Below are 19,319 nucleotides of genomic sequence, written 5' to 3' on the forward strand. Positions count from 1 at the left end.
CAAATATTTGGGCATCTGCAGGGTTCTGAGACTGCTGAATGGGGCTTTTGTGAATCCCAGTGGAGCCTGATTCTGAGATTCAGGTGCCCAGAGTGGGCAGTTATGTTTCTAAGTCCTTTTGTGAATCTAGGCCTTCTACTTTTTATATATATGATCTGCCTCAATTGTATTGGGACTTCTTCTCGATTCAGGACTTATTTTCTACCTTCCACACGTGTAACTTGTCTACCTGTTTCTGCTGATACTAGCGGGCACTACCTCTACACTATATCTAACAGAGAATCTTCATAGCCCGATTTGGAATGGTTACAGGAAACAGATGTACTTTAGGTCTTCAAACTTGTCCTGGATTTCACTGATGAGTTAATTTTCTATGTGCATTCCACTTGATCTCTCAGCTAACATAGCTAACTAGTGTATCAGTGCACACTGATTGTTAATTACTGAATTGCTAGTATCTATTATAGAGCTCTACTATTACCTTTTCGGAGTGGACACTATATGTTTTGGACATTTGTAAAGATGATGACATTCGAGCTGTAACAAGTGATATTAGTGGAAAAAAATGGTCTCCTGCATGCTGCAGTATTGTGTCCAACAACGACCCTAGTTTTCACTTCATGAAAAATCAAACACAATAATGCTGTGCAAAATATTTATTCTTCCACTGATCATCTATGGATAAAGATGATCCCTGCTATCATAATGTTAATAAAAAGGTTTACTGCTCCTCTTCAGAGCACCAAACTCTCACTTGATCACGAGTACTGATACTGAAAACATGAATTTGGAGTTGAACAGACAGTTAATTTAGCACTGTGTGCCATTAACACCTCCTGAAACTGTAGCTGTACATAACCGCACACCACAATGGGTATATTTCATTCTATTAACACGTAGTACAAATCAAAACCTAACAGGTTAGCAGACATTAGAACATTAACAGATGGGAGGTATGTTATGTGGATAATTTTTAACTGCTAGTAGTAAAAAAGTATATAAAATTATTTTTTAAAAATATTATATTTTAGCTACATAATTATACATGTTATTAGCATGACATTACATTTTGGTTATTTTTATGTACATACATTTCCCACCAATACACAGTTCATAAATTAATATTGCCCATTTGGGTGCTAAAAAATAACTACAGTATCTAGAAGAACCCAAAGCTATTTAGTGTGAAAGTTCATAAATTAACTTTTACATTTCAAAAAACAGACATGCATCTTGTAACAAGACAAAATGGAAAAAATACACTCTGCCTTCTTTGGAAAAAGGTCCAAAGAAGCTTATGCAACCCTGAGGTGGCCAATCTAACGACCCCAAAAGCATTCTCAGACATGGCCCTATGCCCATAAGATTATAATTCCCTGTTCATATATTAATTGAGAATGACTACTTTCCTTTGCTTTCCCCTTCCTGGCACAGGCTTCTGGCTGACTCCATTTCTGATCCTTTTCTTTCTATTTCTTGTCTTGGAAACGGTTGTTGCCTGCATACTCTTAGGAACAATGTCAGTTTATATCCAGAAAGGATCCAAACATGTGCTAATGGCTCAGAAGCCATTACACATATAATATACCCACTGATTCCAAAAGGGTAGCCACCTTTACCCTCTGTAAGGCATATTTCTTGTATTTCACCCTGTCCTGTTCCCCAAGTGCCAATTCTGAGTTAAAATTATGGTAGGAGCATACGTATGTGTGTTTTATTGATTTGATACAATACATACACACACAGAAACAGCATATGCATGTATGTGTGTACATATACACACAAGCTGTTATATGTATGATATATATTACATAGAGGGCCAGATTTTCTGCTCCAGCTGAGATGTACTCAGCATAGTCCCAGTGATGAGTGGGGGAGTCACAGATGGCTTTATACAACCTTTATACTGCCCTGATCCTGAGACTGGAGATGCTACCTCAGCCACATGCCAAGTGGATTTCCCTACACAAGAGAAATCTGCAGGTAGCCAACTTTCCAGCTGCCACAAAAATAGCTTAAGGAAGGCAGAGAGGTATTAAAGGTAACCCTCACTAATAGTCAGCATTTTAAACTGAAATCCTCAGTGATAAACCATTAATCACAACAAAGAGTTATTGAAATCCTTAATGATAAACAATATAGCCTGTCATTTGGGTAAGTCAGCTATCAGACACCTGGGTATGTGATTTACATTAGATACCAGGGTTTTTGGTAGATAGAAAAAAAGGTAATTAAAGGGCAACCCTCACAGGTTTAGAGCATATTTTGCAAAGAACATGATAGTGAGAAAGTTTGACTAAATTATCTTATCTTTTGTAAACCATAAAAAAATAAAATGAATACTGATGATATAGCTCTGATGTGGTTTTACTCATTAAACAACGAACAAGTATGTTTTAAGCCAAATTTTCCTTTAACATTTTACCAGTGGTTAATCACCTACACCTGAACTTCTTCCTCTGTTGCATGATTTTGGCCAATTTGGTATGTTCCTGTCAGTCCTGCATCTGACATCACTGGAGAAGCTGTAGGAGTCTGCATGGTAAGTAGAGACAGAGAAGGAGAAAAACTGGGAGTCATGGCCGGTGAAGGGTATTTAAGATTATGGATAAGGGGAGAACGAGGGTATTTTTTAAATGCCTGCCCAGGTATTATAGTTGGCATATATGGTGGCACTGTCCTTATGCCAGGTTGAGCGACTGATGTTATCAAGGGAGGAGGGAAAATAAAAGATTTCTTCTCCTTAGGAAAGCTATGAATTTGTAAGCTTTCATCTTTCAGTTTCGCAATATCATTAAACACGGAGGCAAGAGGTTGAAATCTGGGTTCCCACGTAAGCAAGTAATCCCAGTTGTAACTTCCCCTAAGATCCTCATCAGAGGCTACAAGGGTTGCAAGTGATCCATACCGGGAATCCTGGCCATCGGAGATAAAGAGGTATTCTCTTGTGATGTCTGTTATTATGTCTCTCTCTTTTATCCCAATTTTTTGAAGAGTTTGGGACAGCATTTTGTTATGGGCATAGTTTGGGTCACAGCCTTCTCTTTCTCCTCCATCTTTGAAGGTGTGGAAGCTCTCCGCATTTTGAGTGTCAGCTAACACATCAGTTTCTCCAGACTGACAGGATAACTGGTCAGAGTCTCTTGGAATTCCTGAGTCTGGCACGCATGAGCCTCGCTCACTTAAAGCTGAACCCAACCCCTTTCTGCATGGATGCTCATTGATCCTTTTGATTTCCTCATCTTCTGCAGTGTCCCCTTCTGCTGAGCCATGACCACTAGAATCTGAGTGCCTGCTGGGGTTACCAATATCTTCCTTTTCTCTGATGCCTACCAAACTCAACCACTCTGCTATGGAGCCCATGGGAAGTGTACTACTCTCAGTGCTCTGGAGTTTCTGGCAGTCCTTAGGAATATTATCTTCATTGGTCAAGCTCAAATCACCTGATGAAAATGTTGTTTCTCTTTTCATACAGGAATTTATCATGTCTTTTCGTTTGTATCTCAGAATAAGTGCAATAAGGCTGATGGCAAGCAGCAGGAACACTACAAAAGAGACAGTAAGACTAATAGACAAGATGTTTGCAGATGCTATGGAATAATTCTCAGGAGAGTTGGAAATATTTACCAGAACAGTGCATGTAGTGGATTTAGAGTCCAGTTTGGGGCTGTGAGCTCTTACTAACAATTCAAGGGTGTCATCTTTTCTTTTGGTACTGCTCTTCTTTCTGTGAAGAGTTTTAGTCAAGTAGATATTTCCGTTACTCTGATTTACAGAAAAGAACTGAGAAGGTTTTAGCAGGGAGTAGTGAATAACTCCATCCAATCCAGCATCATTATCAGATGCTGCCACTTTGCCAACCAGTTGACCTGCTTCATTTTTCTCAGGGAGATCAAAAAAATATTGATCTTCAGTAAAAACAGGATCAAATTCATCTGTCCCTTCAACATCTACCTGAACTGTTAATGTGGCTATTGAGTCACCTTTGTCTTTTGCCTGGGCTATAAAACAGTACTTATTCTGACTTTCATAATCAAGCATTTGCTTTGTTTGTAAATCTCCTGTCAAAGGATCTATGAAAAACATGTCATGATCTTGAGGAAATCCATGATCAGACAAACATGATGACTGGATTGAGTAAGTAAGGTGTCCATAGGGACCTGTATCAAAATCCAGTGCATAAACTGTGCACACAAAAGAAAAGGCAGGAAGATTTTCATGGATAACACAGTTCAGGCTGGGAAACAAAAACAGTGGAGCATAATCATTGTCATCCAGGACACTGACAAAAACAACAGAAAAAGCCACATTTCTTACATTGACCCCTCCATCAGAGGCTTGAATAGTCAAAGTGAATTTAATCATTTCCTCATAATCCAGAGTTCTGATCAAATCCACAGAGCCAGTTTTCCCATCTAATTGAAAATGCCCCTTGTCATTTCCAGAGATTATAGTGTAAGTGACCTCTGCATTGGCTCCTGCATCACAGTCATTTGCTGAAACCATAGTGATATGACTACCTATTGCGATATTTTCTCTGACATGAATGCGATACTCCAGATTGCTAAATACTGGTGGGTTATCATTGACATCTAGTACAGTTATCAATACAGTAGCAGTGGAATTCAGGGAAGGTGTTCCACGGTCAGATGCAAGAATGATCACATGGTGAGAGGAAGCAGTTTCCCTATCCAGAGAACTACTCAAAACAAGGTTGCCAACCAGCTTGTAAGGTGGTGTTGATTCAATGACACTTGTTTCCACATGGAATAGGTTATTAGTGTTGCTGCTGATAATAGAGTATTCAATGTATGTATTTTCGTGTATCCAATCATAGTCAATGGCTGAAAATGTGAGGATAGTCCTTCCAACTGAGGCATCTTCACTCACACTCACATTGTATAGTGCCATTGTGAACTGAGGTGCATAGTTATTTACATCCTGTATCTGTATCTCCACGGAAGTAACAGCAGTCAAAGCAGGGTCTCCATTGTCTTTGGCTTCTATAAGAAGCTGAATAACTGAACTCTTGCCCAGGTGTGGCACTGGTTTGGCAGTGAATACTGACCCTGAAAAACCAAAAACAAAAATCAATCAAAAAATACAAGTTAGGTAAGTTAGGTATATGGATTTAGGAGCTTAACTAGAGATAGCCAGGTTTGAAAATCAATCTGATATAAAGGTTGGGTGTGTGTGGGTATGTGAAGCTTTTATACAGATAAAGATATAGATTATATATAAAGATAAAAGAATATTGTTAAGGTTGCAAAGTCAAGCACTGCTATGTAACTGGGCATACAAATGTACCCTAATTGTGAGCTCAATTGTGAGAGGTCAGTGAAAGTTTAAAAAAAAATGTTACAGTGCACTTTTAACAATAAATGCTGATTGGTAAAGGTACAAAAGGGAGACAGACAGGCTAAATTAATCCAAACAAAAGACCTACTGATATAACTCAAGGACTGTATGAAATTATGTAAAAGAATTCTAACAGATTGGTGAGACATGACTTCCGTTTACAAAAGCCATATTGACTCTTCCCCAACAAATCGTGTTTGTTTATGTTTCTTATAATTCTTTTCTTTACTATAGTTTCAATCAACATGCCTGGTTCTGAAGTTAGGTTTATTGGCCTGTAATTTCCAGGATCATCTCTGGGTCTTTTTATCAAAATTGGCATCACATTAGCTATTCTCCAGTTATCTGGTACATCTAGTTTAAGTGATAGGTTACATACTACAGTTAATTGTTCTGCAATTTCATATTTGAGTTCCTTCAGAACTCTTGGGTGAATATCATTGGGACCTGGTGACTGAATACTGTTTAATTTATCAATTTGTTCCAAAACCACCTCTATCAACACCTCAATCTGGGACAATTCCTCAGATTTGTCACCTAAAAAGAATGGCACAGGTGTGGGGATCACACCTGGGTGGGGAAATTGTATGCAGGGCAGGGGCAGAGGTTTGGGGTGCAGGAAGGAGTGCGGGTGTGGGAGGGGATGCAGTGCTCAGGAAGGGGCTCAGGGCAAGGGATTGGGGCAGAGGAGGGGTGTAGGGTGTATGAGGGGGCTCAGGGCAGGGGGTTGGGGTGCACAGGCGTGCGGGGTGCAGCACGGAGGTCAGGGCAGGGGGTTGGGGTGCAGGAGGGGTTCAAGGTGCAGGCAGGGGGCTTAGGACTTGGAGTTGGGGGGTATAGGAGGGGTTTGGGCTCTGGCCCAGTACTGCTTACCTCAAGTGGCTCCAGGGTGGCAGCAGCGCGCACCGGGGCCAGGGCAGGCTCCCTGCATGCCTGCCCTGTCCCCGGCCCCATGCCGCTCCTGGAAGCGCTGTGGCCCCTGGGGGAGGGGGCGGCGGAGGGCTCTGCATACACTGTCCTTGCCGCGCCTCCAGGTACCTCCCCCGAAGCTCCCATTGGCTGCGGTTCCCCATTCCTGACCAATGGGAGCTGCGGGGGGCGGTGCCTGGAGGCAAGGGCAACACATGGAGCCCTCTGCCCTCCGGCTGGGGGCTGCAGATGGGTGGTGCTGGTGGCACCGCGGGCCAGATCCAAAGCCCTGAGGGGCCAGATCCAGCCCGTGGGCCGTAGTTTGTCCACCCCAGTGCTAAGCAACCTCTTTTAACTCTGGTATCAGAGGGGTAGCCGTGTTAGTCTGGTTCTGTAGAAGCAGCAAAGAATCCTGTGGCACCTTATAGACTAACAGATGTTTTTGCAGCATGAGCTTTCATGGGTGAATACCCACTTCTTCGGATGCAAGTCCGAGGAAGTGGGTATTCACCCACGAAAGCTCATGCTGCAAAAACATCTGTTAGTCTATAAGGTGCCACAGGATTCTTTGCTGCTTCTTTTAACTCTGTTGTTTAGCCATCATGGCAGTTTCTTTGGTCCTTCTTACTACTTCTTTTATTTACATACCTATACATTTAATTTGAGCCTCTATTACAGGGTGTAGAGAGGCAGAGGGGCCTCCCTTTGAGCCTGAGATGCAGGGACCACTATATTCTCTCTGGTGGGTGGAGCCAAGCCAGCCCCATCCACCACACCAGAAGCAGAGGGTTGGGACAGGAAGTATAAGAAGTGGGCCCTTTAGCTCAGTTGAGCTGGAGTCAGCGAAGGAGGCAGATGTCTCTAGCCCACTGCAGGACTCCGGACCAGACCCTGAGCTGTGCAGTGCCCTGGAGGTGGAGACTAAGAGTGGAGAGGAGCTGCTGGGAATGCCATCTGTCACCTATCCCAAGGAGACTGAGGACCTGCCGACAATGGCACCACACCAATGGACTGTGGTAGGAAGTAACCCAGGGGAATCAGACATTAGTCAGGTTGTGCTGTTGCCACATGAGTCAGCATGTTTTGGCAGGAACCCTGCTACCCTAGTGGCAGGATCCCCTGCCACTGTTAGGGCCCTGGACTGGGATCTGGTGGATTAGGGTGGGCCTGGATCCCCCTACTTCCCTGTCGCCAACCCCAGCACTCAAGTGGTGACCTACTTCCTGTAGACTGGAAGGCCTGTGACTTGTTTGCGGCTTGCCCCACCCAGAGGCTGCAAGCCCCTTGACCGTGTGTGCTGTATGCCCTAGCCAGGAGGCTAGGTTACAGACTGCTTAATTGCAAGTAGTAGATCCATAAAGCCCATCAGACCTAGGAAGAACTTTATTCTTTGAGTGGGACATTGCTGAATTTTCAATAGATACTGGTTTAGTTTGAGAAATGTGCCCTTTAGTAGAAAGGCTCTCCCACCACAAAGTCCAGTACACAACCTGTAAAGGGAGGGCAAAGAACTGACTCAGAGATTTAGAGCCCCAGGTCTGAGAAGAGGTTAATTGTAAAGACAATATATCTTAATAGGCCCTCACACACAGCAGCCTTCAGTAACCAGTCACCCAAATAGGGGTAAACAAAACTACCCTGATTCCTTAGATGAGCCGCTACCACAGAGAGGCACTTTATAAAAACACTGGGTACAGTGGAGAAGCTAATTGGAAGCATCTGATACTGGAAATAGTGTCCTGCTGCCAAGAAAAGAAGGTACTTGCAATGAGTGTGATGAATCAATATATGAAAATGTGTCCTTTGGATCAAGAGTCATAAACCAATCCAGGACAGATAGCAAAGGGGATTATGAAGGCCGAAGTCAGCATACAGAAATGAGACTTCCGAACATATTTGTTCAAGTCCCTTACATCTAGTTTTGGACAAAACCCACTGTTATTCTTCTGCACCATAAAGTAACAGGAATAAAAGCCTTGATCCCTCAGGTATTTGGACACTGTCCTATCAGAAGCAATTTTTCTACTTTTGCAAGCAGAATAGCCTTGTGAATGGAGTCCCTGTAGAGGAAAGGGTAAAGAAATTGGGGGCGGGAAGTTGTTTGAATTATATGGCATAGTCCCTTTCTACAATCTCCAGGACCCACAGATCTGATGTAAAGTATCAGAGGGGTAGCCGTGTTTGCTGCTTTTACAGATCCAGACTAAGAGTCCTGTGGCACCTTATAGACTAACAAACGTTTTGGAGCATGAGCTTTTCGTATTCACGTCTGTTAGTCTATAAGGTGCCACAGGACTCTTTGCTGCTTTTACAGATCTGATGTAATCTACCTCTATGCATTGATAAAGTGGGCTAGCCATCTCCAAAAAAAGGGGTAGATTGGATTTGAATAACTAGCTCCTGACTCTTGATAGTCTTGTCAAAACTGAATCTTGCTGTTTTGCAACAAAGATACTGACAAGGAAGGAGGTTGTTTAGATTTGGACATGGATTAGAAAGGCCTCTTTGTTGCTGACTCTGGAAAACTGCAGGATTCTGGTATAATGGGCATCTTTTACTTGATGAGATGTCTGACAATGAAGACTGGGGATAGGACTCCCTCTGGTACTAGAAAGGAGTACAAGGCCTCCTCCTAGCAGAGGGAATCAAACCCAGAAAGAGTGCTGTCAATCTCATGTCCTTTAGTTTTTCCAGTAATTTGTCTATTCACTCAAAAGACCCTCCCTTTCTAAAGGGAGATCCTCCAGCTTAAGTCTAGTGTCTAGCGATACTGAGGAGGAATGAAGCAAAGCCTACTTCCTGATGGTCACAGCAGACACCAATGCTTTGCCAGCAGAGGCCAGAGTGTCACAGGAGCCCTGGGGAAGTAAAACTCTTAATACCCAGTTTCTACTGCGTCTTCAATGCAGCCATACTCTGGAACTGGGAAGAGAATTCTGACTAACTAACTACTAAAACAAGCTAACACTAAATATCTTTAGAAGAAAGAGGCCTCTGACCCTGAGGAAACAGGAGACTTTAACACATCCCTCCAGGCACGCAGTCAGAAGGAATTGAGGCAGTGTGGGTGCTCTAGCCTTATATAGCTTTGCCCTCAGATCATTGGTGACACTGAGGAGAGGGGCAGGGACACACGAGAGCACTCTAGCTGATACTGCTAGAAGAAGGTTCTATGGCAATGCACTCCAGTACCGAGTGGGAATATGCAGAGCCACTTGAAGGGCAGCAAGTAAAGTAAGTGATTTGAATGCACTCAAATTGAATAAGTGGCCTCATGCTGTTTTTGCAGTATACAGTCAGCTCTAATGGCTATCTCCAAAATCCATTTACAACATATAGTGGCAACAATTTTTCTGTATAAACAAATACACACAACAGACATTAGCAGATTTAGATTCTAGTTTCTGGAGAGAATGATATTCTCCAGAGAGGCCTTTCTCATGTTAAAAATCTTAGTTTTAAATTCCATTTATAATTACTCCATAACACAAGTCATGCATAGTACTAGCTGTTCCAGTCTTGAGCACAAACACTGCACACAAGCCTCACTGTAAATATAAGTAGTACAACTGGCACTTAGAAGATACTGATTATGCATGAACACCAAATCAGCTGAAACATAATGCAAGAGTTATGGTAGCTTTCATTTTAAATCCTGGTAGAGGAATAGAGTCTACAGGATGCTGTGACTAGTAGCTTTATACCTAGCCTGGGGATAAGCAAAGAACTTCGGTCTTTAGTGCTATTAGTTCATTAGCTTTCAGCAGCACTACTTCCATCACCTTTGCTTCACATATATTCTGGCTGAGGTTCACAGTAGCTATGTGGATAAATCGAGTGTTATACTCCCAGGTGAAATCAGTTTCTCAGCTCTCATAAGCAGTCAGTTAATCACCTTATTTCCCCTCTGCCATGGCAGAGGTACACTAAAGGAGCGTGCACTGTGACTCCTTCAGCTGCCCTTTACTTATGGATAAACAGAGGGTTGCAGGCACCAAAGGCATCCAGAACTCTGTGATCATCAATAACAACATTTAGAAATGGAATATGAATTTTCAGTCTATACTATATGCCCTTACTTCATAATAAATTGTGTAATAAACTCACCATTTTTGTGATCAATTGAAAATCCCTCATAAGACGACAAGATTTTGTAGGAAATAATTCCATTATGCTCTGAATCTCTGTCTATAGCAGAGACGGTCAGGACAGAAGTACCTACAGGAGCGAGCTCAGGCACGGTCACCTGAAGTGTAACCAAAATGAAATGTTTGATAAGAGTAACATAAAAGGTCTTGGACATAGCAAGTTACATTTTCGTTGATTTGATTACAGAAAATACAGTTCTGAGCTTTGCGAAAAGTGTCACCTGCCGATTTCCTTAGGCTTAAAAAACTTAACAGGGCTGAGATACTAAAACAATGCTGGCAATGAGTCCAAGATTCAGAGTGAACTATATATTTTTAATAAAACTATCCATTTGAGATTTCATTCTGACCATTATTTCTTCCAAAGTAGTTCAGTGAGTTAGAGAGTATAAAATGTCTCTCACTGCAACAAAACACTAATGGAAACAAGGCTTCTCACAATATTGCAATTTAGTTTCCCCCCTGAGCTTCCATGGATATCTTGTTTTTAGTACATGGAATAGAGTTCTGAGGCCTATTTTGAATTATTCAGTTGACTATATATTGTCCTGGTCCCTTAAAAGATTGTTATATGGTCTAAAAATCCAAGTGCCACAGCACTTAATAATCAATAGATCATTGTTATAATTTAGTTTTTGCGAACAGCTTACTTTCTTCACAGAATCTTGGAAAACAAGTAAGCATTTTCCTCTTTCATGTATTTCCATTATTTGAAGCCCAGATGCACTATTTTTATGATCAAAATCTTTTCAATCAAACTTCTAATGTTTATATGATACAGCAGCTATCTCTCTCATAACTTCAGATGTTAGACATCTAGTTAAAATCACATTAATACATGGATTAAATGCAGGTAAATCCATATACAGAATAAACATGAAAACCTGAGAATACAAGGGGTAAAAATTTCAGTGCAATGAACAGGTAATGAGATATACTTTGAGTGCAAGGGAGCCGTGTAATCTTACTGTCCAAGCAACACATCAAAAATGACAATCTTTGGGCCAGAAACTCAGTTGGTTTATAATAGTGTAGTTGATTGAACAATGCTTATTACCTTCAGTTAAAAATCTTGCATAGTGCTTAGTGCTTGCCTAAACCATTTTGCAAACAAAGATGATAAAAGGGGCATAGGGAGGGCTTAAGTGACTGGGACAGAGAGATTTCTCTCTCTATATCCCTGTTCAAATCCAGCACAAGACAATATTAACCAACAGTTATTACCAGTTGCTGGCTGCTTGGTGGCCTATATGAACAGAGTGTGGTGGTCTCAATAAAATTTATTACGGATAGATATTTACACCATACAAAAATTAGCACTAACTGGCACTCTTCTGGGCAGTCTCAACAATGAGTCTAGAGAATGAATAAGTTTGGAAACATAACTAGCCCCTCTAGGTCAGACTGAGGTGTACTGGAAGTGCTGCCCCTGCTGATGATGTAGTGGTTTGGTGGATAAACAGAGATCCTCCCTCTCCTATGTGGTCATATACATCTTTCAAGAGCATGTATACATATGGTGTCTCTATTTGCCACCTTCTTACCTGATATGAATACTGAGTAAATACTGGTGGGTTGTCATTGATATCCAAAACATGAATGGTGAGCTCTGCTTCTGTTTGATGCACAGAATCTGACACACTAATCCACAACTGATACTGAGCAGTTTCTTCAAAATCTAATGGTTTCACCAGTGTGATCACTCCAGTGTGTTGATTAATAGCAAATTTCATTCCCGGGTTACCATCTTCTGTAAAGCTGTAGAGAAGAGCTGGACTTAAATCCACATCATTTGCAGAAACCTGAGTCACTATGAAACCAGGTGGGGCATCTGAAACAGTGATGTTCAAAATAAATCTAGTTAGTTGAAGTATATATGGTAGAGCATATTTTGTAAATTTTAGATTTTACATGCATAATATTTTTACAGTATTTTTGGCATATCTTGGCTGTATATCTTAGAATAAGAGCAAGATCTGGGCATGCTATATAAAGCAAATATCAGGAGGTACAGTAACCCTGCTTCGTCCCTCAGAAACCTGACCTTTAACTTGTATTTTATTTTAGACCTTCAGCCCTATCGTATCCCACAAAGACTACTCCTTCAGGGTAACAGGAAAGTCTATAATCTTCTACATAGAATTTCCCATGAATTGCTGACTTGCTGACTTATTGAGAGGAAAGCCTGAGGTCAGGTCTACGTTCAAAATTTAAGTTGACACAGCTATGTCACTCAGGGGTGTGAAAAATCCATATCCCTGAGTGACATAGTTAAGATGACCTAACCCTGGGAGTAGACAGTACTAGATGGATGGAAGAATTCTTCTGTTGAACTAGTTACCACCTCTCGAGGAGGTGCATTAACTACACTGATGGGAGAACCCCTCCTTTTGCTATAGTGAGTGTCTATACTTAAGCGCTATAGTGGCTCAGCTGCACCACTGTAGCATTTCAAGTGTAGATAAGCCCTGATGCAACTTTTGTCAGAATATTTGGGTAAGGCATAAGTATCCTTTTGTCTTTGTGGAATCAGGGCATGCAACTCCCAGGCTCTCCTGGATGAAGTAATGGTCAGTGGACATGAGATCTTCAGCAAGAGTTGGTACAAGACACAAGATCCTGAGGGCTCAAGGGGCCCTTCCATGAGTTTGGGAAATGAGGACTAGATAGTTTAAGGCCAACATTCTCAAATTTGGTGCTAAACTCACACATCTAAATAGAAGTGGCCTGACTTTCACCCATATGAAAAAATATAACCATGATACACTCTGTCAACGGAAGCTATGGATGCACAGCATTTTTGAAAATCAGACTACTTATTTATTTAGGTGCTTAAATCTGGATTTAAGTGCACAACATGACACATACAAGTTAGAATAGTTTGGCCTAAGTGGTCCAAGGTCACACAATAAGTCAGATGCTGAGCTGGCATTAGAACTCAAGAGGTTCAGGTTCCAAATCTCCATGCTCGTCTACTAGGCCATGCTGCTGAATCTTTCTAAAGAAAGGTCTGATATTATGGAAAGAAAATGTTTCCTTCAAAATAATAAAACTCCAAAGATTTTTTTCACAGTGTTGGCTTTAACAGTATTTTTTTTCTATTAAAAAAAAAGATAAATTTAAGACATCTGTGGAATTTGAGCCTGGAGTCCACAGAGAGTATACCACAGCTGTATTTTTTTTTTAACACTGCCTGTATTTTGGCTCCAAACTGTTCCTAAATATAATGTCCAAAGATTAAGAATCATGCCTTTGAAAACAAAACCAGATCATATTTGCTTCAATATTTCTGTTAATATTGCCATGATTTTTTGAGATTTCTTCCACTATAACATTTTGTTACAAAACAAAATAAAAGGCAATATCTTGGTCTGACATTCCCTTGACTCAATAACACTTTTCTGCACTGTCACACTTACTTTCAGAGACCTCCACTTTGCCTAGTGGTTGGATAGTTGGGGTATTGTCATTAACGTCGACTACCTGTATCGTTACTATGCTTGTAGCAGAAAGGCTGGGGGTTCCTCTATCGGCAGCTTGCACAACTAACCTAGTATTGAAAGGAAGTCACAGTCGTCACACGCAGCCAGAGAGCATAGAATTATTCAACAGTGATTTCAAATGTACAAAACAAAAATGAAAAATGATGAGATTAGCTAATATGTCTTATCTTTCTTCTTGCCATTGCCTAAATCACATTTTAATTTCCAATATACAAATGAGTGACTGGAATTTTATTTTTTGACAGGTTGAAAGAACAAAGCCCAAGGGCTCCTAGGTGACAAAGACATACTGAACCCAATGAAACAATGCAACAACTGCTGTAGGACTGACTAGACAGTCACACTAAAAACTCAGGGTGAAATTCTGGCCCCATTTAAGACAATGAAAAAATTCCTATTGACTTCAATGAGGCCAAGATTTCACTATCAGCATATAAAACAAGCATCTACCTTTAGGTCTTCATTAAACACCTGGACAGGGAACTGATGTGGATTATTCTAACATTACTTTCATTTTTATAGACAATGTAACGAAGAAAGCAGTGATCCACCCAAAGAAAAAATCATAAAAAGAAATTTGCTCTTCATATTGTTTCTTAGAATTAACTTCTATACAATCAAGAGCAAATTGCTTATTATAAGCAAAGATGGATTAAAAAAAATCCCCAGAAAGGGAATTTATGGTTGAATCTAATTCAGATCCATGGATTATTCTATAACTACTTAAAAAAAAAAAGATCTGGTCAGAAAGTCAGTCAGGCTACACAACGGTATATACACTGCAGGGCTGAGCAATGTCAAATGTTTTATATAGTATAAACATTTAAATGGCAAGCAGCACTTTCTCTGTGTGCCTTGTTGAGTCTGAAGAGTTAAACTCTTCCTTCATCTTACAAGCACTTTCTGATGAAAGTGACAAATAGTGAATTTCTTAATATTCACATGACAATACTGAACACCAAAGCTGTAATTCAAGCTGTGGATTCTACTGCCATTGTGAACTACACATGCTGTACTCTGAATTTTCTTGCTGTTTATGACACCAACAGAACACAAAACTTGAATTACAACTTGTATTCAGTTGGTAACCATCTATATAATTCCAGACAGAAGGCCTATCTGGTCTAGAATGAATATAACATACACATGGAAATATTTTACTAAAAATAATAATTTTCTAAGGTTTCAGTGGAAAAAAATTTCATAAAATCACCTCAGCCCAGACATTAAAATTAAGGTTCTGTCAACACTTTTATTATAACCCTCTATTTTAAGGGCTTAGACATTTTGGGGGATGAAAATGTCTGAGTTAGCTGAAACAAGCAACTGTTTTCAAATTTTGAGAAAAAAAACCTAATAGGGCCATTTTGAAATTAGACTATAAAATTATTTTTTAGAACAGTTTCTGTTGCTCTTCTGATTCCTTTTACTAAAAATAAGAAACTACAGATTATTAAGGATGAAATGATATATAAACAAACATCAAACAGAATTTACATTAAAAGAATGTTATGGTTCTGATTTAAATACTAAATAAAAGCAAATTCACATTTAAGGACACAAGTAGGTATTATGTTAACAATGTGAATGCTACGTTAACTGAGAATTTCCTTTAGAAGATTTATTTCAAATACACTTTTAAAGTATTATTTCTGCAAACAAAATACATTCTACTATTGTAGATACATTAAAAATAATGACGGATGCTCTTGGCTCAGGAGAAAATGAAAAATTAATTAAATGAAATATTCTGGGCATTATGTTCACACAAAATAATTCCTATAGGAGACTATTGCCATAACTATACTGATAGTCTTTAAGAAGTCATATTCTGGTGACATATTTGATGTAGTTTTCTAAATTCTGATTGGATAATTAAAAATCTGAGGCCTGTAGGTAAAGAGAATTTGTATATGCATTAGCTGGTGCTAGCCATATGACAAAAAAAAATCACAATTCCAATGGCACAATATACAGTAATTTAATTTCTTAGAGAACTGTAGTATATAAAACTGGCTTGCTATGCTAAACAATTGACATATCTTTACTTGCATGCTTTGTTTATCTTGGAATTCTAATGATGACATGATTTGTAATGTAAGAGTCAACTTCACTTGATTTTGAATCTGGGAGTTGCAGGAGAAACACAACAAAACTAAGGGCTTGGCTACACTGGAGAGTTGCAGCGCTGGTGGTGGCTTTACAGCGCTGCAACTCACTCACCGTCCACACTTGCAAGGCACATACAGCGCTGTATCTCCCTGGCTACAGCGCTGCATGTACTCCACCTCTGCCTGGGGAATAACGACTGCAGCGCTGGTGTTGCAACGCTGCTCCGCCAGTGTGGCCACCAAAAGCGCTGTTATTGGCCTCCAGAGGTATTTGGAGGTATCCCAGAATGCCTGTTCAGCCACTCTGCTCATCAGTTCGAACTCTACTGCCCTGGCCTCAGGTGACCTGCCCTTTAAATGCCCCAGGAATTTTAAAAATTCCCTTCCTGTTTGCTCAGCCAGGTGTGGAGTGCAATCAGTGAATCTTTCCAGGTGACCATGCCTCCACGTGGCAAACGAGCCCCAGCATGGAGCAATGGCAAGTTGCTGGACCTCATCAGTGTTTAGGGGGAGAAAGCTGAGCAGTCTCAGCTGCACTCCAGCTGTAGGAATTACGATACCTTTGGGCAGGTATCAAAGGCCATGCTGGAAAGGGGCCATGACCGGGACGCATTGCAGTGCAGGGTTAACGTGAAGGAGCTGCAGAGTGCCTATTGCAAAGCCCGCGAGGGAAACCACCGCTCCGGCGCTGCCCCCATGACCTGCCGTTTTTACAAAGAGCTGGACGCAATACTTGGGGGTGACCCCACAGCCAATCCGAGGACCACGATGGACACTTCAGAGCAGGGGGGGCAGAAGGAGGAGGAGGGGGGGAGGAGGAAACCGAGAGTGAGGGTACTGGGGTTAGGGGAGACACCCCGGAGTCCCTGGAGGCATGCAGCCAGGAGCTCTTCTCAAGCCAGGAGGAAGGTAGCCAGTCGCAGCAGCCTATACTTGGTGGAGGACAAACAGCGGAGCAGGTTCCCGGTAAGCGGCTTTTTATTTTCAGGATAGAAATTTTTCAGGAGAGGAGGGAGGGTTCTGCATGCATGCCTAGATGTGGAATAGCACACTGATGTGGTCTATCATGTCGCGGTATTCGGCCTCGGTAATCTCTTCAAAAGTCTCAGTCAGAGCGTGGGCAATGCACGTGCGCAAGTTTATTGGGAGAGCCACCGTGGTCCTTGTCCCAGTCAGGCTAACGCGTCCACGCCACTGTGCCGCGAGGGGTGGGGGGACCATTGCTGCACACAGGCAAGCTGCATAGGGGCCAGGGCGGAATCCGCATTGCTGTAGAAGACCCTCCCGCTCTTCCCAGGTGACCCGCAGCAGCGAGATATCTTCCAGGATCAACTCCTGTGGAAAATGTTGGGAGAGTGTTCAGTGTAGGTGCCCCCTGCAGCTGTTTGCTTCCCCCAATGCACAGAAACCCCAGTACAGCCCTGAAGCAGTCAGTCCCCCTTACTCACCATTTTGGGGCTTCTGTGGTTATATGCGCTCTCTTTGGTATGGAAAAATTATGCTATTGTGAAGAATGTTACTCCTTCACTGTGTGGGAATAACTGTCTGAGATATAAACAATGCTGCCTCTGTTAAGTGTTGCCTTTTTTGCCTTTCCACAAGCAACCTTGAGTTCTCGGCTGCCCCTGTTATCAACAGCTCAAAGACTCCAAAACCTCCGGAAGAAGCCGTGAAAAAGCAAAGAAGACCTGCTGCAAGCAGTTATGGATCACTCTGCCAGGGAGAATCAAAAAGTGCAGGACTGGAGGGAAAGGGAAAGCAGGATCCGCCAGAGAAATGCAGCGGCCAGGAAGAAAAGCACAAAGCAGCTGATAAGCATCCTGGCGCGCCAAGCGGACTCTATCCAGGCGCTCGTAGCCATGCAGGCAGAGCACTACCGCGCCGGCCTCCCCCCGTCCCAAAGCTCTTTCCCTTGTGCCCCAATGTCAGCTCAAAACCCCCTTCCCCAGCATCCAGGTTCTTACCACCACCAGCTGCCTCCAACACCTGTACGTTCACCAACCAGCCCTGAGAACTATGACCCTTACCCTCTGCACCATGCAGTATTAGCATCCTGAAGTGCAGCAGTCATTGCACAGCACTCCAGACAGGACATATTCAAACCTGTGACTGCACAGTTCCCCACCCCACCCCCCTGCCCTTTTAGATTCCCAAAATGTTGTGTGTCTGTCAACAAAGTTATTTTCTTTTCAATAAATGAATTCTTGGCTTTGAAAACAGTCTTTATTATTGCAGAAAGTCAAAGATACCTTAGCCCAGGAAAGAAACAGGCACTGCAAATCAGCTTAGGAAAAACAGATTCCTACTAACATTGTAACCACTGCACTTCACTCCCGTGCAAGGCACCAAACATTACTGTTGGTTTTCAGCCTCAAATTCCTCCCTCAAGGCATCCCTAATCCTTGAAGCCCTTTCCTGGGCCTCTCTAGTAGCCCTGCTCTCTGGCTGTGCAAATTCAGCCTCTAGGCGTTGAACCTCGGAGGTCCATGCCTGACTGAATCTTTCACCCTTCCCTTCACAAATATTATGGAGGGTACAGCACACGGATATAATCACGGGGATGCTGCTTTCCCCCAAGTCTAGCTTCCCATACAGAGATCGCCAGCGTCCCTTTAAACGGCCAAAAGCACACTCCACAGTCATTCGGCACTGGCTCAGCCTGTAGATGAACCGGTCCTTGCTCCTGTCAAGCTTCCCTGTATACGGTTTCATGAGCCACAGCATTAACAGGTAAGTGGGGTCTCCAAGGATCACAATGGGCATTTCAACGTCTTCTACTGTGATCTTCCGGTCTGGGAAAAAAGTCCCTGCCTGCAGCTTCCTGAACAGGCCAGTGTTCCGAAAGATGTGTGCATCATGCACCTTTCCAGGCCAGCCTGTGTTAATGTCAATGAAATGCCCACGGTGATCCACAAGCGCCTGGAGAACCATAGAGAAATACCCCTTCTGATTAACGTACTCAGATGCTAGGTGGGGTGGTGCCAGAATAGGAATATGCGTCCCATCTATTGCCCCTCCACAGTTAGGGAAACCCATTTGTGCAAAACCATCCACAATGTCCTGCGCATTCCCCAGAGTCACGGTTCTTCTTAGCAGGATGTGATTAATGGTCCTGCAAACTTTCATCAACACGATTCCAACGGTCTACTTTCCCACTCCAAACTGTCTGGAGTTGCCAGCTTCCAGATTGCAATAGCCACCTGCTTCTCCACCATCAGGGCAGCTCTCAATCTCGTGTCCTTGCGCCGCAGGGTGGGGGCGAGCTCAGCACACAGTCCCATGAAAGTGGC

At 42.2% G+C, this 19,319-nt stretch overlaps 1 protein-coding gene across 1 annotated transcript in view; it reads right to left on the bottom strand.

The window, feature by feature from the left end:
- Positions 1-1,032: 1,032 nt before the first annotated feature.
- DCHS2 (dachsous cadherin-related 2) overlaps positions 1,033-19,319 on the bottom strand; it is a 254,928-nt gene continuing 236,641 nt past the window's right edge. The window contains exons 17-20 of the mRNA XM_045020060.1: positions 13,835-13,965; positions 11,960-12,246; positions 10,375-10,513; positions 1,033-5,069 (exon numbers count right to left, since the gene is read on the bottom strand). Of these exons, the coding sequence (XP_044875995.1) occupies positions 2,440-5,069; positions 10,375-10,513; positions 11,960-12,246; positions 13,835-13,965 (3,187 nt within the window). The 3' untranslated portion in view covers positions 1,033-2,439. The remainder of the gene's footprint in view (positions 5,070-10,374; positions 10,514-11,959; positions 12,247-13,834; positions 13,966-19,319) is intronic.

The sequence above is a fragment of the Mauremys mutica genome, chromosome 5 (genome assembly GCF_020497125.1).
Source record: "Mauremys mutica isolate MM-2020 ecotype Southern chromosome 5, ASM2049712v1, whole genome shotgun sequence".
Classification (NCBI taxonomy): domain Eukaryota; kingdom Metazoa; phylum Chordata; order Testudines; family Geoemydidae; genus Mauremys; species Mauremys mutica.